The sequence below is a fragment of the Amphiura filiformis genome, chromosome 5, assembly GCF_039555335.1.
Source record: "Amphiura filiformis chromosome 5, Afil_fr2py, whole genome shotgun sequence".
NCBI lineage: Eukaryota > Metazoa > Echinodermata > Ophiuroidea > Amphilepidida > Amphiuridae > Amphiura > Amphiura filiformis.
The window spans coordinates 47,215,423-47,237,501 of NC_092632.1; the positions used below are offsets into that span (position 1 = coordinate 47,215,423).

At 36.2% G+C, this 22,079-nt stretch overlaps 1 protein-coding gene across 1 annotated transcript in view; it reads right to left on the reverse strand.

The window, feature by feature from the left end:
• Nucleotides 1–5,149: 5,149 nt before the first annotated feature.
• Nucleotides 5,150–22,079, reverse strand: part of LOC140153252 (cilia- and flagella-associated protein 61-like) — a 35,756-nt gene continuing 18,826 nt past the window's right edge. The window contains exons 10-26 of the mRNA XM_072175946.1: nucleotides 19,112–19,178; nucleotides 18,692–18,752; nucleotides 18,015–18,175; nucleotides 17,426–17,534; nucleotides 16,954–17,151; nucleotides 16,227–16,511; nucleotides 15,472–15,600; nucleotides 14,467–14,594; nucleotides 13,557–13,742; nucleotides 11,753–12,009; nucleotides 10,439–10,780; nucleotides 9,536–9,665; nucleotides 8,802–9,042; nucleotides 7,380–7,487; nucleotides 6,702–6,896; nucleotides 6,022–6,081; nucleotides 5,150–5,655 (exon numbers count right to left, since the gene is read on the reverse strand). Coding sequence (XP_072032047.1) covers nucleotides 5,515–5,655; nucleotides 6,022–6,081; nucleotides 6,702–6,896; nucleotides 7,380–7,487; nucleotides 8,802–9,042; nucleotides 9,536–9,665; nucleotides 10,439–10,780; nucleotides 11,753–12,009; nucleotides 13,557–13,742; nucleotides 14,467–14,594; nucleotides 15,472–15,600; nucleotides 16,227–16,511; nucleotides 16,954–17,151; nucleotides 17,426–17,534; nucleotides 18,015–18,175; nucleotides 18,692–18,752; nucleotides 19,112–19,178 — 2,798 coding nt within the window. The 3' untranslated portion in view covers nucleotides 5,150–5,514. The remainder of the gene's footprint in view (nucleotides 5,656–6,021; nucleotides 6,082–6,701; nucleotides 6,897–7,379; nucleotides 7,488–8,801; nucleotides 9,043–9,535; nucleotides 9,666–10,438; nucleotides 10,781–11,752; nucleotides 12,010–13,556; nucleotides 13,743–14,466; nucleotides 14,595–15,471; nucleotides 15,601–16,226; nucleotides 16,512–16,953; nucleotides 17,152–17,425; nucleotides 17,535–18,014; nucleotides 18,176–18,691; nucleotides 18,753–19,111; nucleotides 19,179–22,079) is intronic.

Genomic DNA, 22,079 nt, shown 5'->3' on the forward strand with positions numbered 1-22,079 from the left:
TTGCTAGGCCGTTGAGGTCAATAACCTTATGGGTCAGGCATGACAGCAAACGCGTCAAATGTCCAACACGCGCTGTAAGTGGCGAGTCACGCACCTGTGCGTACACGGTACCATGGTTTCGCGCATGGCGGCGCATGGTATGGACGCACTTAATGTTGGCTTACCGCGCGTAGGCCTACGTATGTGAATGTGACCCCAGACAAACAAGTGGTATGTCTATGTATGTGACTGACTGCTTCTCTGAGACAGTGGCGGATCTAGGAATTGGGAAGAGGGGCGGACACACTCGAAGTTTTTGCTGCCACCTTTTTGAAGCCACGAAGCACCATTGTGTCGCGCGCCGTGCAGCCGGCTGTGTCCCCTCAGAATTGGAAACTTGGTCAAAGCAAAGGCCTTGAAGCCATTTCGGGGGATCATTGGGTGTAGGCCTAAGCTGATGAAAAGGGGGGTCATTGGGTGACAGATTTGTAAAAAAGTCCACTTTTCAGAGGGAATGTTAAAATGTAGCCAACAAGAGTCGTTCAACTGTTCAGTATAGTCCGAAAAGGTTAAATGTTAGGGGCGTGGGTGACGCGTATGTAGGGCTGTGAAAACCCGCCTTTTCAGCATCGCTGTCACCCAAAGACCCCATATTTTTTACGAACACATGCTCTGTCACCCGAAGACCCCCTATTTTTCCATTTGATCTGTCACCCAAAGACCCTTAACAAGTTCAATTTGAACAGCAACTTTCATTTATCACTGATAGTGTTACTTATTTTTAAAAAACAATGAAATTTGAAGCCATTTAGAACTAGAAATTGATTTTCGAGGTTTTTTGACGCTGTTTCGCTCTCACCCAAAGATTCCATTTAAATAAAAAAGGTCATGTTCTCACCCAATGACCCCATATTTCTTACATTTTGCTCTCACCGAATGCCCCTTAGTGCGAAAGCGCCAGCCCTACACCTATATCCATTTCATATTGAAGTGCCTCCCCGGGTGAGCCCACTTTAGTGGAACTTGAAAGTCCACATTTGGAAATTCTGCAGCCCCGCTATAATGTAGGCCTATAGCTATTAACAACACGGGTTCGCTTAAAATATTTTGCTGCCACTTTTAAACATGTTGCTTACAAGTTTGATACCATTATAACCCGAAATTGAAACATTTTCTATAGCAACCTCTTCTAACATTAATGTTTTATGTTTGTTGGGATAAACTTAAAATCAACCATTTTGTCACGAGCTGTTTCAAAAGAAATCTGAAGGATTGAGTGAGTAACAACATTAACACAGGTCTGGATATTCACTTAAAGCCATATTATAACATTTGCTGTTGAGGACGCCCTCACTGATTTTTTTTTAATTCATTTTTTTACACAATTATATTGTACTTTATTAAACCAATATAAACAAAAAAAATCAAGACTCTAGGTGCTGTAGTTTTGTCAAAATCCGATATTTTGAATAAAGCGCCGGAACAGGCGTCTTATTATTACGATGGAATTATTAGTCGAACGCATACACGATGTTCATAACACACAGTGCGGGACGGTGATCTACACAACAAAGGGTCGTACCATAACATGACCGAAGGAGTGGTACGTATTGGCGACATACTGCGCTGGTAGTAAATTCCAATTTTCTTTGCTTTGGACGTAGTTGTTCGGCTCAAAAATAAAAGGGATATATCTGACAGTAAAACTAACATTTTATGTCAAAGAAATGCTAATCTATTTTGTATGATAATGTTATAATATTGCTTTAAAGTTTAGCTTCTTTAATATGACAGGAGCTAACTAACATTATGATTATCAAGCTAACATGATCATTATTATACTGGATGAATAATCTACACCAAGACACCATGATTATCATCACTGTTTACCATGTTTACTAACCACTCCCGTTTACTAACCGCTCCCGTTTACTCAACTAGCGAAAAAGAAAGTTCCCAATACTTGAGTCGCCATAACCTTGAGGACAACTTGAAGCAATAAATTGATACAAATGTTTGGGAAATTTTGTTAGCTGCAGTTTGTTACATGTGTAAACTGAAATAGGAGTATGAATTTTTAGCAATTTGAATAGTTGCAAATTCAAACAAATTACACACCAAGAAAATGCATGTTCCACTCACTTGAAGTAAGTGGCGGTCAGTGTGTGTCATTGATTAGTAAGAGCTCCCCAATACATGTATGGTTGATACCCATTAACACATATATCATGTTACACAGTAAATGAAGCAGCTACTTTTCGAATCATACCAACTTCGATTGAATCATTAATTTCTTGATAATTCTGATATCTTTTTACACAACTGTGGTATCATACTGCAGCTAACAAAATTCTCCACACATTTATATAAATTTTATTGCTTTAAATTAATTGTGCCCATAGTGGGGACTTTCTTTTCTTGGAGTGTTTAGTACACAGTACTGGGACTATTGATTTGCCATTCATTATGACGTGAATAAAACAATGAAAGAAGGAAGGGTATATATAGTAGCTAAATATAATAATAATAATAATTATAGTTCAACATTTATGAAATTGAAGAAGCTGGAATTTTTGAAAGTGTAAACTCGAAAGCGAAAGAGGAAATCATTTGAGAAGATATATAACTACATTTCATACATCAGTGTATTACGACTGTTGCCACACTCTCCCTACTTTATTCACTATTTTGAAACATGACTTATTGGAAGTTCTGATGGGGGGGGGGGGGGTGCCCACAACAACAACACCTGCCATGTTGCATGTAATGAAATACAATAGACATGGCTATGGGGTGGAATTCCACATTGAAGTGTATTTTGGGGAGTACTGCCCAAATGGGTTGTTTACAACAAATCCCTTGATATGCGAGAATGTTTTTGGCAGAAAATCCTTCGACATATGGATACATGTTTTGAAGATTCGTCAAAAAATTTGGTATATTTTTACAGAATATGGGTCCATGTTTTAAAAAAAATTGCCCTAAAAGAGCAAAATTGTGCTCTTTATTTATTTATATTTTTTTTTGAGTAAAAATCATCCCAAGAAATGGGGTAGAGTTTTCAAACTTGGACGAACATTTACACTACAATGGCTCAAAGAGATTTTTCCCAATTATCATAAAGGGCAAAAATGATGCAAAGAATAAATTATTTAACTCTTCCACAGATAATCAATGAAAAAATAGGAGCACAACATTTGAATTTCTGAATAATTTTTCATGTACATATTTAATATGTTTCCTTATTATTTTTACACTATATACAAATATTCTATTAATGTGCACATACCATCAAGGCAAAATATCTTTAGATAATATTTCCACTGATTTTATGCATGTTTCAAAAATGAATTCTTTATGATTCATGTCCTGTCATCCTATCAAGTGTTCAATAAACTTAGACACATGGTTTTTAAATGTTTGCTTGAAAATGGTGTTGTTCTTGTAAAAGTATTGAAAAAAAATTGTTTTTGCATCCTTAGACCTAAAATATTTTCCCAATTTTGAAAGCAGAAACTAATTTTAAAACAACACCTAAAAACAATGTTCAGCAACCAATCTTGAACCACAACAACTGGTGCTTGACTTTGCAAACTTATTTTGAAAATTGAAATGACCAAAATTAAATTATGATGTTTTCAAATTTAGAATTCCTTATCTAGAAAACCAGTTATCATGGTTATGTCTAGTGACATCTTAAAATTTTGATCACACTTTCAAATAATCAATTAAAACTTTGTGTCTAAGGTAATAAAATACAGTCATGATAGGAGCTTATTTAAAATTGGGAGTTTCTTTTGCAAACCAATTAACCACAAGACAAGAAAACTATTGTGATATTGTGTTTGACACATAATATTAATGATTTAAGATGACAAATGATGTTGCTCAAGAGTTCAAAAATGTTTAACTTGGAAAGCAACATCAATACCGTAAACGTTCGCCTAATGGCGCACCTGGGCTCCTTCGCCTTGGGGTAAATTTCATGTACAAATAGAGAGCTCCCTCCTCTAAAAATTCCAACAAGAATTAAGGGTATGTGTCCTTATTTGCTGGTCGGATTTTTATGGGAGGGCACTTTTAGTTTTTATCTAAAATTCCAGTTATGTCGAGAGAGCCCATAGCGCCATTAGGCAAACGTTTACGGTATACCAGCTCAACGCTCATGACAAGAAGATGTGTAAAGAGTCACTATACTCAACTCTTGTGAATAAGGCCAAAAAAAAAATTGTTGTGTTGCCCTCAACCGTCCGGTCCTAAATCCTGAAAAATCAGGGTCGCAATTTTTTTTTTTTTTTTTTTTTTGAATGATGATTTTTACAGATTTGTTCAAAAAATCAATGTTTTTTACTTAAAATTAATATTATATTGTAAGACTAGTCGTTAATTGATGTCTAACAGGTATCCAGAAGTCAAAATTGACAAATGTCCCCTAATTGAAGAAGCATTATTTAATATTTGAGGGGATTTTTAAAATCTGAAGGTTAAAAAAAAAAAAAAAAAAATCCGACCGCCCGACCCAACTTTCCCATTTTTCCACTTGAGGGCAACACAACAATATTTTTTTTTGGCCTAATCATGATAATAGGTCTGACACATTGTACAGGCTTGTTTCAAAAACACTGAAACACATTGAAATTGAAATTTATACATCTACGATGTTTACATCATCGAAGCATTATCTATTATATGCATATAAAATCTCATTTCTCTTAAATAAATTGTTTACTCTTTCCTTGATATAATTAAATAATTATAATGACATTGGACGGATACATGGACGGATATTTTGGAAGGTGCAAGTACCATTATGGTAGTAGAATTTCCACAAAACAATAACTTCAAATTTTTGGAAGTATAAGTGCATCATAATGCATGCTAAATACAGGCCAATATATACCAATATATATTATGTCAAAAAAAAAAAAGGTTCGTCTCAAAGCTTGCGCGCGCGTTTGTAAAATCCCACGATTTGACAAAAAACAAATGCGGAAATTTTTAATTTAAAAAAAAATTTTTTTAGTTTTTTCCTGAAAAATCGGCGAAAATCAAACTTTTACCAAAATACCATGAAAAAAGTCGGGAATAAAAAAAAAAAAAAAATCGCATTTCACATTTGTTTTTAAATTTCTTGTGAGCTTTCAGACAAACCTTTTTTTTTGCCTTACCTAAAGAGAACAATAATATTGAGACTGGAAAGCATTTGGAATTACAAAATTAAAGGCACCGTTCAAAGAACTGGAAGCATGATTCGGTTATGCCATGTAAATATGCGCAGAACTGGAAAATGTTTAACACAAGTCTACACGCAGGTAGGCCTACTGCAATTTTGTTTCCATTTCCAAACATACATTTACCACAGTAATAATTTGTAGTATAGCAAAATATATGAAAGTGCGTTCACATACATGTATAAAACTCAAAAGAGACTTTACTTCTGGCGGTTAGAACTGAAAGCTTGTAATTTTTTTGAAACATTGGAATTAAGTGTACATCTGTTCACTTTGTGCACATGGTGTGGTTTCACTTTTATTTTCACACCATGCCTGGTTTGGCATACATAGGTAAATGATAGTAATTATAACTCAGGAAACTCAGCAGTCTAGTCTCCACCGCACGCTTGCTGCCTGTGCTGGTAAACTCATCAGTCAGGAACTTGCGATCCTGCTTCTGTAACTGAAACACAAACATAGTAGATAGCATTACGTTAAACAAATGAAATCAAAACAGGGAAATAAAGCACTGTTATCTGATACACTGGGATATAATTAACTTTGAAAATCACATAATGCTTATTTTTAGTATCATTTTATCTAAGGGTGTATTGCTAACTCTTACTCTGGACTTTATGTGTTTTGGGGGGTCTAGGGTCTGGTCTTGGTTAGATAGTAAAAGTCAAGTGGGACTTGTTTAGAGTGCATTGAGTGGATCCATCCACGATTGAGATACACCTTATAATATAAGTACCCTCCCTCCTTCAAACAACTCGTTTGCCACTTTTGTTGACTAAGAATGCAAAAATGTGAGTTAAAACGTATTTACCTGTAAGTCTTGGTCAATGAGATCTCTAACCTTCTCTTCCAAAGAAAGCACATCCTGTGCCTACATGTAGAATAAAAAAAAGAAAATCAAATTACAATCCTACAGATGATAGGTACTATATCAGAGGGAGAGGGGAGAACTTGGTGAACTTTTCAACAACATTTGAACAGTTTTGAATTCGGACCTCCTATGAACTTTGACAGTCCACAACTCAAATTGCTCAATGCCGACTAGGAGTCTAGGGCCAGTAAACATATTTTTGAAATTGGTTGTCTTGAGAAGTAAAATCCATCTAAGAACAAAACTAAGATGCAAAAACAAACAGGGAAACTGTGTTTGGCAACAAGACTATTATAGAGTTTGTAATAGTCATAGATTTGGGCATGTTAAAAACTACTTTCAACTCAAATACAAAATAATAAAAGTTTGTGAATTTTACCTGACCATTAAAGGTCACTTAAATGCAGACAAATAGTGTATAATTTTTCCTAAAATTTCTCACACTTCTGATAGATTCAAATTATTATAATAACCTGCAAAATCTGATAAGTGCTTCATTATCCTCGGAGGATTGAGCAGTATAAATAAACTTACTTAGTGTAACTGTCTGTTTTAATATATTAATATATGTACCAATGTGTTCTTTACCATTTTGTTATAAATAAGAGAGAAACCCTTACCGGTCTTTGTACAAGGAGCTCTTTGACCTCCTGTCTGAAGTCTGAGAATCTATCATGGAAGATTGCCAAACACCAAGTCTCCCTGAAGAACTGATAGAAGTCTTGTATAAGCCCTTCATCAAATCTAGACACCATATTGTTGAGGAATCTCTCATGCAGGTTGTAAAGACACAGGAGGTTACTGGTATCAAGTGGCTGTAGGAACAGAAAAAAGCAGTGATTTATAGTGTACTACGCACACTCACTTGTACAGGATAAACCTACAAGCCTCAGCACACTTTACAGGAATTCACTGACTACTGTGGCCTAATACACACCATACATATAATCCATTTACCAACAACTTACAGTAAGAAGCGCACACCATAAACATACTACAGTAAACCGTCACAGCCAGGATGAGCTCCCAGAGTTCTCGTACGGGTAAACAAGACCATAAGTCAAGCATGAGAATGGCTTTTTTTGAAAACTGCCTGAAAAAATGTGTGAAATAGGCCTTAGAAGGCCCAAAACAGGCTGAAAAAATAAAAATGTGTAAATTTGGACAACAAAATAGCCTGAAATTCTCATGCCTGTAAACAGTTAGTTCCTTGCCTTCATTGCCCAAGGAAATTTTCAAGTCAGCTCAATTATTTCACAATTTTAGGCCCTTTTTCCCATGTTAAAGATGTAACTTACTTGTTTTGATAGGCATGTCATTGTTTCCAAGTTGTTATACTGATTGACATGAAGACGGAAGTAGTTTGGAGATTCTCCCTCCACACTGCCTGTCACAAGCTGTCGGCCCTGTATAAACAAACAAATTTGTTCCATATATTTCAAGTAAACAACTAACACAATCTGTGGCGCAATCAAGCACAATGAGTTTTGTTTTCAATAAATGCCATTGCTCATTAAAATGGTTTAGTCAGGGGGGACTTGACATTGACAAGAGGGTGTAATCTGTTAATCTGTGCACATGCACTTTCAAAAAGCACTCTAAATATGTTTATATAGGTATTCACCTGAAAATGCACCCCTAAACAAGTATGGCAAGTGTCATATCTATACCTTAAACAAGTATTACCAATATCTTACTCCCTTAGCAAGTATGTTATCAATTTTCTCTTGATTCAAACCATTTATTTGAGACACAAATCCCTGATTATACGTACAATAACCCCTGTATTATACCATGGATTTGAGACAGAAATATAAAACTTGAAATAAATTTAAACTCACAAAGTCGCAAAGTTTACCTGAATTAAAAACTTTTTTTTGTATTACCCTTAATACATATGAATTATTGAGCAAGGAATACCCTGTTTTAGATACCCTATTCACGTTACGTGTGTACAGTGCTTTGATCTTGAAAACGACCCTTTTTTATGTGAATCTTTGTTCATGGATGATATCCACTGGGCAATGACCAGTGTCCACCCTGGGGCTATAGCACTCCATCAAGATAATGTGTACTTGCAGATATTGCAGTGATTACCGCATACTGATGAGAAGCTGAAAACATTCTGTATCTTTTGCATCCCTTTTAATCTGATTACAGAGGGTGATGTTATTATTTTTTTTAACAATGCAAAGCCATTCTTGCCTTGATTGATAAAATTCACCAACTATCATTAATTTAAGAAACCATAAAAATACAGATTTGAAAATTGTAGACCTCTTTTGAAGTCCTCTTTTCCAGCTAATAAATCCAAAATGTTTATACAAGAAAGTAGATTTATCCAATAACATGAAAGATATGGATTCACCCGGTACAGCAAACTTTACAAGTTAGCATGGTGGCCGAGCAGAACGGGCTGCGACTCATGATCGGAAGGTTGCAGGTTCGGACTGCGGCAACGCCATCATGTTGTGTCCTTGAGCAAGGCACACTATCTCGATGACTCCTCTCCACCGAGGTGTATAAATGGGTGCTGGCATTCTGAAATGCTTGGACGGTAACAGACTCTCTGTAGAGGAGTGGTGATCCCCCCACAGTAACATTTCATGGTGGAGTATAGCCTAATCGCTAACGCAAGAGAGACTTCGTCCTGCAAAAAATGCACTTTCAACTCCATTACCTTTTAACAAGTTAGCAATTCAGACACTTTGTATACTTACATAATCAGGTTGTGATACTTGTACTTCTAAGGGTGTGGGTAGATTAGGTTTGGCAAAGTGTAAGTAGTGGAAGCCACCTGGCAGCAAGCCTCCAATAACCTTGGCATCATAGTAGGATGGAATCAGATTATGGTCTTCTGCAGGTGGTTCTGTGTCAGTCTCCACGGTGGGGTCAAACAGGTGCAACATCGTAGCTGCAAGGGAGCGACCAACTTCTTTGGAGTTGAAGTTACTATGAGTCCTTTAAAAAATAAAATCAACAGTGTAGTTATAGCAGTTCAATAGATTATCCACAACGTTTCAACAACAGCTAAAAACTCATATTTCAGAACTTCATTAGATCTCTACACATACACCCAAGGTGCATTTCACAAAACTGATCAAATACAACTTTTTGATACTTCTACCCATTTTTTCTTGATTTAAGAATCGCTATTTGACTCTTTTCTAAAACCTCACATGGCTCACAACAGCTATAGCAAAGTGACAGAAAAGTACGGGTCCAGGGTTCCATTTCACTAAACTTTACAAAGCATCATAACTCTCGAAATCGTTTGTAACTTCGACGAATCACAAGTTCCATTTCACTAAACTAACTTACAAATGGTACCCTTCGTAAGTAATAGGAATTTATTACAGGAACCCTTCATAAAGTTACATTTAGTTTATTTCTGCTCTTTCTTTTCCTGCTTCCTTTGAATCTGTCCCTGTTAGTAACTAAACCATTAGCTTACCATTGGTCTGCATGATATTTGCGCTGGAATTTAGTGAGAGATCCTGCTCCACGGATGGATAGGTCATTTGTGTGAAACAGAGAATCTATTACCAGTCTACCATCATACACCAGACAGCTGTCATTGATGGCTGCAATTAAAAAACAAGAGTCAATATTATACAATGGTACATCAATGTCAGACAATTAACATATGACAAGCCAATTCACCATTTTGGTATATCAAAAGCCTTTGCATATTTAAGCCTAACTTTGCCCATGTTGTTGTGACCAGCGCAGTAGCGACGTGCGCATTAGTGTGAGGTATGTAGGTTTAAATCGGCAAGCTTTCAGGATTTTCCAAAATGGTCTGTTAAATGACAAACTTACTGAATATCTCCTATCAAAGAATTCATGCACTAAACTTACCTTCAACTTGATATGTTCTGATTGGCTTGCAATTGTAACACTCATTGCTTGATACATGATCATTACTTAACTTTTACAAAGCTCACACAGTGTATCATTTTCAAATAATTTAGTAATTAAATAATAATAAGTGCAAAGAGTCGCGGAACTCGCAGAAAAGCTCAAAACTCCAAGCTTGGTGTTACTTAGAGTACCTACATTTTTTGAGTCAATGTCAATAAAAAAATACTTCTACCCACATAGAAATGCTCAAAATGTTCTCGGTGTAAAATACCTCAAAGCTAAACTGTGTGTGTTGGGGGCAGTGCCCTTAAAATCTATGGATCCAATATTGTCCACTGACTGCAAGGCATTTCAAGAGTCAAAACTTTGAGGTCCACTGTTGATTTTCAGGGTATATGAAATCAGACAACTGCACCCTGTTCTTAACATGCATTCTCACAAATTTGTAATGTATGCACTAATTACAGTTCAACATTTGTTGGAAATAAAATACCTTTGAACGCATCATAATCCACAGCTTTCCTGCTAAAGCACAAGAATGCAGAGCACTCAAACTTGACTGGTTTTGTATCAGACGTAAACGATGCACAGTAAACTTCATCTCCTCCCTTCCCATCATTCCACTGGGCCAGATAATACCCAGAATGCAGCTCAACTCCTTCACTCTGCATAGCATCATGTATGGCCTTTTCTACATCGGTATTGTTGAAGCATGTGGTGTCGTATTTGAGTGGTGGAAGGACCAGACAGATTCGTGAACCAGAAATTCCTAATGCTAGAAGAGATTGGATGGTTGTGTAGGCATCTACACTACGGCCATAAACAATGATCCTCCCTACAGAATATAAACAGAATTGCAATAACAAAAGTTACAAAAAAGACAAATCTATAGAGTGTAAACATTAAATTTCTTTAAAATATCAATTCTACACAGAGTGCTGAATATACTTCCTTGATACACAACAAATAAACATGTTGAGAATTGTTAACAATACTGATATTAAAACATAAAATGAACCAAAGATGTGACCGTCTACCGTAAATGGGCAGTAATGTTGGCGTTTTTACTTCTTGAGATATTGGACAGGTAAATTCTCCTCAAAATAAGCTTTACAGCAGGGTTTTCCAAGTGACATATCTGAAGCTCCACTTTTAGAAAATAAAATTGCTCAAGCTCCACTCTCAGAGCGAGCGAAGTTGAGAATCCCTGCTTTACAGCGACATATTACATATCCATATTGCTTGTTTACAAGGTAGCAAAAAAAAATCAGTATAAGAGTTAAGAAATCCTTTGTTTAATAGACCATATCTCAAAACAAGCTCTGCCAATATTACAACCCATCTGTGGTGGATGGTCACAAATGTTTTAAGTCATTCCAATGTTACAGGAATGATACAAGATGTCACTGAGCAGGAAAACCTCTTGTGTAAATTTTTACTCTTACTCATTTGGCAAAACAGAGAGCTGTACAAAATGTCAAATGTGATGGTCACGGTATTCATTTTTCAAGGGACTTAAAACTAACTTAGTAAATAAAAACAATACCTTTTAATAGTTAGGCAGTTTTGTGCCCCTTGTAAAATGACAATACCTTCAAATTTTGTACGGTCCCAGGTTTTGCCATATGAGTAACACAACAGTGAAAATTTACATAGGTTTTCAATCTGCTTATACCCTCCATAACTTGTTTGAATAGGTCAGCATTTATTTTATTTTAATGCTATCCACATTTTAACATTATTTTTTTGCTTAGAAAAGTGACACCGCTTACTTAGTTTGCAAGTCAGTCAAAATATGACCACCTACCCCCAGAATGAGTGAAGTTCTTCTCCAGACACTGCATTAATCTGTCAGCATCATGTTCATCATTAACCAGGAATACATTCTTAGGCACTCTACCCATGTGTCTTCTATCAGGATTATTAGGTAGCTGACTATTATTGACTAGTTTGTTGATGTTGGCCCCTGTTGGTGCGCTGACCTGGTACTGCTGACCGGTACACAGGATAAGATGATCGTAGGGTACTTTTGTACCACCTGACACCTTGACGTACTTGCTGGGTCTATAACATGAACAAATGGTGTGAAAGGTAAGATTCAATGTATGTGTATATCCATATCAAACAGATGCACCTGTCAGCTGCTACATGTGTCTCTTTTCACATAATAGCTAGGAATAAGTACCAGACTCATCTCAAGTGGAGGGCATTTCAATTTCAAATCATATGGTTTTGGATGTTCTCTTTATTCCTAAACCATGACTTGAGGATGATTTGAAGTGACATCCATTTCAGATTACACATCAAAAGGATCGTAAATTTATGATGTATAAACGTAATCGCAATTTTATGATGTTCTCCTAATGAAATGATAGCTTGAAACTTTTTGTGAAATGGGGCACAGGCCATACAGGTCTAAACAAGACATACGATAGTTGATAAAAATGCACAAAATCAATTTGCATGGAATACTACATCAAAAGCAGGTCTAATTACATAATTTGCAAGGGATGATACATCAATAAGCAGGTAGCAGGGTATCTTCTTTTCCTTCTTACAAAATTTACCACATTTAACAGGACGAAAGTTATTCAAAATGAATATATTTGCAGAGATTTGGCAGGTTTCTCACAATATGTGAAAATAGAAAATACATGCAAATCCCAACCATAAAATGGCAAAAGAAAATTATGTATGTCTTTCAAATGTATGTAGAATAACTTATAAGTAGGCATCATGGATCAAAACTTGGGGTTTTAGCTGTAATATGTACAGCTAATGAAATTATAGGTTTTTGTTCAATTGTTGTTTATTCTTGTTTTGCAAAAGTCATGCCCAAATTAAAAAACAAACAAACAAGCATTGGAATCACAGGGAAAGCAGGGGCGATCTCTGAGCAACAATCTACAGTAGCGTGTACATCAGGTTTGCTTTTCAGGAAAACAACAACCTTTTCTCTATCATAAAGTAATAACTACAATTAGCAACTAAATATAACCGATAAAAGGTACAAACTCGCCACAATCATTTTCAAAAAGGTTACTATTTTATTACGGATCTGCATGATATAAAGTGAACTGACTAATGATCACATAATGTGCATTGTAAAAGGTAACACTAATGATGTGTGTGCACATGAATCGAAAGCCTGCTGTTGATACATAAGCAAATTGCAATTGGGATAACATTGTCACTTTCATGAAACCACTGATATGTTACCTTTTCTGATTAGGTTTTGTAAGTTTGTTTTTAGCTGGTATTCTGCAGGAAAATGTAACAAGTAATCAGTAAGTTTAATTAATTTACTATGAGTGTGAGGAATGTAACTTTGCATTCACCTGATACAAGTACTTGAAAAGGGTGGTCATCTAGATATTCCAGTAGAAGTGCATAACATTACACAGGACTCATCTGGCCTATGAAAAGACCAGACTCAACTGATTTGCCTTGGATCTAAACTGAGCTTTACTTCTCAGCCTCTAGGCTTGGATTTTGGCAAATGGATCCGATCCTCCAATACTAATATCTGCTAATCATAGTCCCTTCATTACCAATTTGTGGAAATTGAATATTAGCAGAAAAATAGTAGCATTTCAGATTGAATACCTTACCTGCTGATTGCAAGCATTTTAGCACAGACCACATTGACTGTAGACCTAAGAGACACTTGACTCAACTCGTCTTGTGAGTAACAGTGACTTGTGGACAGGAAATTTGACCTTCTTGAGTCTGGTTCCAACTCCCCTGGTAATCCATGTGGTGATATTAAGACTAAGTTGTTAAAGCGTAGATGTGGACTGGGGAAAAAATCAAAATTGTGATGTCTTAGTTACTTTTATTGTCCTCCTACAAGTAATACATACATACAATCAATAATTTACAATGACACTTATGTAGCACCTTATTCAACTTCTTAGTAAAGCACTATTTAAACAGTATTAATTAAATACCTGTAATGTTGATACACACATGTTTATCATTTATTTGAATGAATTAATAGGCCTAACCTCTACTCATTACATTAAACATTGCAATACTCCCACTAAGCTCTTTTTATTTCATGGTTGCTGCATTTCAAGATTTCATGTATTCTAAAAAACTACAGCCCTATCAAACTAATTTATACATACATATACATTTTGTTTGAAAAAAACCAAGTGAATTTTTACTTAATGCAATATTTCAACCTTCATAATCAAGGACTTCATAAGATAAGGTCATGTGATACATTTCCCCGGAAACTGAATTCTAACACTTCTCAGTCTCTTTTCCAGTCTTTAAAAAGTGGATCAGATATCTGATGAAGCCCTCCGATGTGAAAGATGAAATATTGTAGTGAGTAAAAATTCACTTGGTTTTGTCAAGCAAAAGGTAAAAATGCATGTTTAATCAACAAACCTAATGAATCTATTCAATTATTTTATACCACTTGACAGTCTGAATACTGCCTGTCCTATCATAACTACAACTTGTAACTTTCACCTTTGGGAAAAACATTACAACAAATGTATCAGAACTTACCAAAAGACCAGTGTTTCCAGGAATGCAATGCCTGTATCAGACGCCCCAACAACCACAATCCTGGCATTGATGGTAACTTTAGGCTCTAATGTCAGTTTTCGATTCAGGTGAAACAAGGCATATTTCTCCTGTAAAATAAACACAAAACACTCAGGAACATAATATTCTCTATCATACCATAATACTAATTATGGCGTGTCCGTCCGTCCCTCTGTCCATGGCGCTATCGGCGTCTTGGCGTGGCTTCGCTTAGCGTGCTTTCATGATGCGCTTCTCAGCGTCTTGCGATGCGCTATCGCGTAGTCTTGCGAATACCGACAGGCGCAGTGCAAGCATCGGAAAGCATTACAGTGTGGTTAATCGTGCAGGTGCATCTCATCGGATCAATAGGCCTAGATACTAATTTCGGGGTATTTGGGGGCCCCTCATATGTGGTAGCAGGAGAAGAGGCGAACGATGGGTTTCCAGATTACAGCCAAGTAAGCATCACAGCTACAAAACTACTAAGTTGATTATTGTGTCAAATTGGGTCTTGATCATTGAGAGCCGCATATCATAGTAGTTTAAAAGGTCAGGGCAAGTAGGCCTATATGGGTAACGGGTGATGGGTAATTTGAGATAGTCACAAGAACCACCCAACCCGAGAACCGCGAAATCTAGTTTCTTATAAAACAGTCGAAGTTAAAACACTGAGAACTTACATGGGGAAAAGACTGGCAAGATCACTTCCCTACCTAAATCATTAGCCTATACAACATAGATCATAAAGTAGAACAGGTTTCCATGCCAATGCAGCTCTTATGCAGTGGCATAACTAGACTTTTGCAATTGAGGGGGCAGCTGGAGTCAAATCTGCCACCAGGGGGCCAAATAGGGGCGAAAGTACCAATGCTCCACTGAAGCATGTACATACGGTAAACTCATGGGGCGGGAGGCAATGGCTCCAGGCATCATACAAGTACACCTTTTAAGATGACCGTGTAAAGGGTTTGTATACCAACTTACCTGTTGTTTGAGTACCCTATCTGATGGGTTATTGCCTCCTAACTTCTCTGACGGATAGATGATTTGCCTTCTGGCTCTAACTGGTACCATGTGATTAAGACTTGTTACTAAAGAATGCTTGCCTTTAGTCTGTACAAAAAGAAGTTAAATAAAGGTTGTTTTAAAATATAATGACATGTGAAAAGAACAGACACATACAAACAAAAATGCACTACACAACATCATACTCATATGACTTGTATATCTCCAAACTTACAAGTGCAACAAGTCTAAAGTGACATTATTTATCTAGATTCACATATCAAACTGCATATCAGCCTCTTACATCTACCCACTTTCCAATCTCTCTCCTTAGTATGTAGTTTTAACATGTATGTCATTCTGTGTATACTTCATTGGATTACTAACAATAGGTGCAGGTGTGTCATGATCCATTAACAACTTAGGGAACTACACACATGTACTCCCCTCCCCCCACACACACACATACCCCAACACATCATCAGTAGCAGTACAACTATTATCAGCATTAGAATGGGGGAGGGGAAGTATGCTATTATAATCAAATGAAAATCCTGCTGGTTGTAATACTTATTGTAATTATACATTCAGCAGGTTAAACATACACAGAAACCTAAAGAAATAAAATAAAGAGGCTTCAACAAGTGATATACATTTGATGGGCATGAGTCACCAATCAAGATGTACTCCTATTTAAAATTATTTTCAACAAACAGCATTTTTGATTTCCTTACCTCTTGTGCTCCATACTGGGGATACACTGGATAGTAGAGACAAGTATGATGTGATTGTCTCAATACTTCCTTTAAGAAATGCTTGATTTGATGCTGAAAGATTGGATTGAGAGCAAAGTGATGCAGATGACCATGCTCATCCCGCCTATGATGATTGAAATAGATGAAATCTTCCACGTTGTAGTGTGAACGGATATATTCAATGTCTTCCTCTCTTCTGGTGATTGCCACTCCTACTACTTGATCTAGACAAGTGGCCACATAGGCATGGATTGGTGTACCATCCTAGAAAAAATGTAAAAAAAAATAAATAAGGGAAATTTTAACTGGGAAAACACTTGATTCAATCCAATCAACTGTCAGAATCACTTGTTTTTGAGGTATTCCTTCTTAAATGTATTTATTTGTATTATTTTCATCTGTTCTGTGGTACCAAAATTGTCTCACTCTTAAGAAAACATGGATGAAACATGATGTTGAAAACCACTTTTTCAGATGTTACAAGCTTGAAAATGTGGTGTGAAATTGCTCGAAGGCAGTTGCTTGCCTACAGAAGTTTGAAGCTCATAATTCCAACCAGTTGTGACATATTTCAGGGTATTTGTTAGACGGATAAGTCTGCAAAGTAATACGTCCAATGAAAGAGTAACCTGCATCACATTGTCGCCTACACTCACTGCTTAAAATATTGAAACTTCATTGGTTTTTCTACAGCCTACAAACTTACCAAATCTCTCTTGGCTTTAGTGTACAACATGAGATCTTTCATGAGACATTCTTTATTCTCAATGTGCTCAACGACACTCTCCACAGCTTCCACGTCACTGGTGCAGACTCTGCGTACATTGAAAGACTGAAGCAACCCACACCGGTTGAATATATACAGCTCCTGGGGCAGGATACTAGGGCACTTTGGAGTGGCTCTCTGCAAATTAAAGTATACAAAATAGTTTCAGTTTGATCAAACAGGGCACTACCATTTGAACACTTGCATAAAACAATGCAAAATGATCCTTTTAAACAAATACGTAGGGAATGCCCTTTATAATTTGTATGAAAAACAAAAACACAATTTGGACATTTAGACTGCCAGTATTTTTGTTCTTATGCATGACATCTATACTATTAAAGAGTGACGCATAATATTACAGTAACTTTGAGATTACAACCTTCAATATGTGTAATACACAACTACTCACCACAAAACTTTGAAGCAGAGGGAATTCTGGTACAAGATGAGGTACAGTGACCACGCAGAACTCCTTTTCTGGAAACAAACTGAATGCCATGGGTAGAAAGTCCAAGGACCTGAAAGCAAGAATGATACATTGATATGGGTATTCTCCATATAAGTTTCTTGGGAGCCACTTTGGGATTGATTTGGGGTTACTCAAATTACAAGTAAAACATGACTGTCCAATATAACCAATGTATTAGTAAGTTTTTAGCAGGCTCTGAGTTGGATAAGTTTTGAACTTGTCCAACGGCAAACCTGGTAAAAACTTACTAACTGTTATGAACTCCTGTCATAAAAGCCTATCCCACAATCTAACTAATGTATCTTAACTACAAGTTTCATAGGTTGCCTCTGGGTTGCAATTATAGTTATGAACATGTGAATATATACTTGATTCTTCAATTATTGAAGAACTAAGCATGTTCACAAGTTCATAAAATAAGTCTTAATCATGAGAATGGCATAGGTCTCCAACCAGGAAACAAAAATTGCTATATGTTTAGAGTTGTTGGGAAGTATGAGAGAGTAAGATTAAGTCTAAGAGCACTTACCTCATTTCAAATTTTTCATCAATACAAAACAGCTGAATACTGAAAGCATTTGAGTCTCCATGGTATATAGGTGAAAACTTTGGGGAAGGTGGTCGCATGTCTGGAGAAGCACTTGGTTGTGGGGTAGCTTCTCTAGGAGATGAGTGGGCAGAACCAGATTTCTGTGATATATAAAACATACAAACCAAACATGACACAATACTTGTGTTAATTTTTGATAATTACATTCCAGCTCACAAAAATCCACAAAGAACAGATGGAAAGAGACAACTCAATCTTATGGTTGTGCAAAACCCTATTTTGACTTGTCCCACTAAAGTGTAATTGGGGAGCTGTTACTATAATCTCAGTTCTAAGAGGACATGCACTGTCTAAAAAGGTAAGATGGATCCGCAAGACCTTGATGAAGCAAGAAAATGCAATAGTGTTGCAAGTATAATATAAGGCATGACTAGAAAAGCACTTGCAATGTTCTTGCATTCTGCTTACGAAATGATTCAATGACTCTTAACAGCCACCAGCCTCCTCCCTTTCCATAAACCTAACTAAACCTAATTTAGTAATTGTTGTCACTAACATTTCTTAATCCTGGATATCATAACCCCAATATCAAACTCTTCATGATGGTAACCATTAATATGTCAAATATTGATTGTGAAACTTGATCAATAACTTACCTTGGAAACGGCTGATCTGACAGACCCAGCATCATCATGATCACTGATATCAGATGCAGCACTGTTAACAATACAAACAAATCATATACAAAATTAAACTTTTTAACATTAAAGTTAATAAGAAATCTAAAAAGTACTTTAAAATAGAGAAACAAATACAAATTATCAACAAGAAATCAAATAAATAAAACATTGTCAAAGGCCATGGATAACAATTATATTTAGCGTATGCACACAGAATTTAGCGTATACATGCACACGCGCGCAGAATTATACTTGTACTCCAGATAAAAAAGTAAAAGATAAGATTGGCATGGAAGCTTATAGACATAGTTATTTAGAACTTTCATTTCAAATTAAACATGTTGAGGAAAGCAAACTGGTATATCAATTTCAACAATGACAGCAATATATATTTACCTTGTCATATGCGCATCACTTAATTTTCTCTGTATTTTAGGTTCAATCGTTGAATCTATTACACTTCCTGTAAGAAATAAAGCAACAATTATGTTTAAAGCATGTCTTTCTCTATGTCAAGAAATAGCAAAATCGGCACAAGCATGAAATTCTTAGACATGTGAACAATGATCAATATGATCATTATGATCTCTCATATGCAAGGCATATTTTTAACAGGGTTGTTGATTTTTTAAAATTTAAATCTGATTTTTTTTAAATTTAAATCGATTTAAAAAAAAAATTTTTTATTCCAAGAACTGCTATACATACATACATACATTAAATTCTTATAAGGCGCAATATCCAGTATGATCAAGGCGCCATACAAAATACAACATATAATACCACATGAAATATAATACAAAGCAAAAATACAAATTCAGATTAAAACAAATGGGTTTTCAAGAGTTTTTTGAAAACTGCAATTGAGCTGGCATTTCTTACATGCTGTGGAAGTGAGTTCCAAAGTGATGGGCCTGCAACAGAGAAGGCTTGTTCACCTATACATTTCTTACTAAATGGTATTGCAAGAAGAGTCTTGTCTGTTGCAGACCGTGTAACGAGCCGTTGAAGGACGATTTATGTGAGCAAGTAAGTTGGCAAGATATTCAGGACCACAGTCATTGAGACATTTGTAAACATGAAGACATATCTTAAATTGAATACGTTTTGTGACCGGTAACCAGTGCAGTTTTTTCAGAAGGGGTGATGGACTATCGAGTCTGGATGCATAGAAGATCAGTTTTGCCGCTCGGTTTTGAAGGGACTGGAGGCGAATATGGAATGCTAGTCATATGCACAATCTTACCAGGTATTTACAAAAAATCAAAACATGTTTACATGTGAAAATTTCAAAGAAAAATTTGGTAAAATCATGGGGAACAAACCTGTTGGATTCTGTACCTTGAAGATGAATTTTTAGCAATAGATAAAGTGACATCATAGAGGTATTTTAATTGTATCCAAAAGTTGTAGAAGCATTAAGAATAAAGTAAAACAGTCAATTTAAGCAAGAAATTAACTTACATTTATCAAAAATGGTAAAATATGGAAAAAGTTGATTTAAATCAGTGATTTAAAAAAAAATCAAGTGATTTAAATCGTGATTTAAATCAGCGTGATTTAAATCAAATAACCCTGATTTTTAATGGTACATTTTCACATAGGCACTTTGCTCAGAGTACTTTTGAGATACAATGGGCTATTCTAGTTGAAATCCATACACCCCCTATGGAAAACATGACCTTAATCCCCACAAAGGGATGCAGAATTCATATGGAATCAACCATTCAGGTAACCCCGTTTGAAATTCACACCCCTGTGTGGAAGATTAAGGTCATGTCTTGCATAGAGGTTGTTTGGATTTCAACTGGAACAGCCCAATGATGGATGCAGATCATGCAAATGAGAAACCCTGTTCTAGTTGATTTTTGTGCACGAGGTACAAATCTTCCAGAAAGATCTTTCATTATGCATAAGAGTTATATGTTTCTCCCCCTTGGCTGTGATTTGAAAATCTCATCTTACATGGGATAAGGCTTCAGATCTACAATCTTGGAAAAAGTTCTTGGAACACCTAGCACTCTTTGACCAAATTCCATGCAGAGTTGCATGATCATTGAAATAATGTATAGTGTGTTTAGGAATAAACAGTAAACAGGACATCTACAACAATGATTTACCCTTCCACTCTCCCCCATAAATCAAAATTGGAACACTTCTGAACACTGCTGAAGAAGGGGAAGTATTAAAGCAAGACTTTTTGCCAAGATTGTAGATAGACTTAATACCGTAGAAACCCGTCTACAAGGAATAGTAGCGACTGTGATGATAGCATATTTCACGCTAGCGCCCTCCACAATATTATATCATTATGGAATTTGAGCAAATCATTTACCGACACAAGCAGGTACAGGCTGAGTCAAAAAGAAGTAAACTCATGTTTGAGGGCTGTAACTTCGAGATCTGAAAGGACTCTGCTAAAAATAAAAATACCACTGGAGCGAGCAAAGTCTACGTCTAAATAAAGAAAGGAATGGTTGCAATTGCTCATAGCAAACTAAAGTTATACTCATTTGAATACAACCACCCATTTTTGTAGTTGCACACGGCTGATTGATTTTCATCCATTTCAATTTCGAGCCGAATCAGCAAAGGGCTAACAGGATTTATTGTTGAAAAGACAACTTTTGCTTTTAATTATTATTCAACAAAGTGCATGACGGTAATATAGTTTGTAGGGATACCAATTCAAGGCTTTACGAGCGATCTGGCAGAAACTTGATTGGGAATGTTGGGTACAGGATTGAGCTGATCTTTAGTCTCGCTGTACGCATGTCTAACTCTAGCAATGTTCACTTGTGATCTAGCAGTTCGTGGTCTGCCTGAAGCTTCCGGCTGTCTGTTCCTTAGTGTCCCATGCATATTGAGCTTGTTCACATTCTTATATACTGCTCCCTTACATGAAACCTGGTTAGCTGTAGGAAATTGGAGACGAAAAAGACCCTGATCTTCAGTGGGACTCGTAGTTTCATGATACTTCGTCAACAGAAGCGTGCGCTCGGCTCCCGTGCGGTAAATTGTGGTGCCATGGGGATTGTTATTTGGCTCGTTTTAATATAATGTAGTGCAATGAGGTAAAATTCATATTGAAAAGAGCCCTTTAACATGTATATAGGAATTATTGATCGAAACCACACCTACCACAGAACTTTATTTGCATTTGAATATCGCGCCTTACCAATCAATATAATAGGTAGGCCCCTACTTGGGAAGTGAAACCGCGTGCAGCTACAAAAATGGTTGGTTGTATTCAAATGAGTATAACTTGAGTTTGCTGTGAGCAATTGCAACAATTCTTGTTTTAATGTAAACGTGTAGAATTTGCTCTTTCCAGTGGTATTTTCATTTTTAGCAGGTTCCTTAC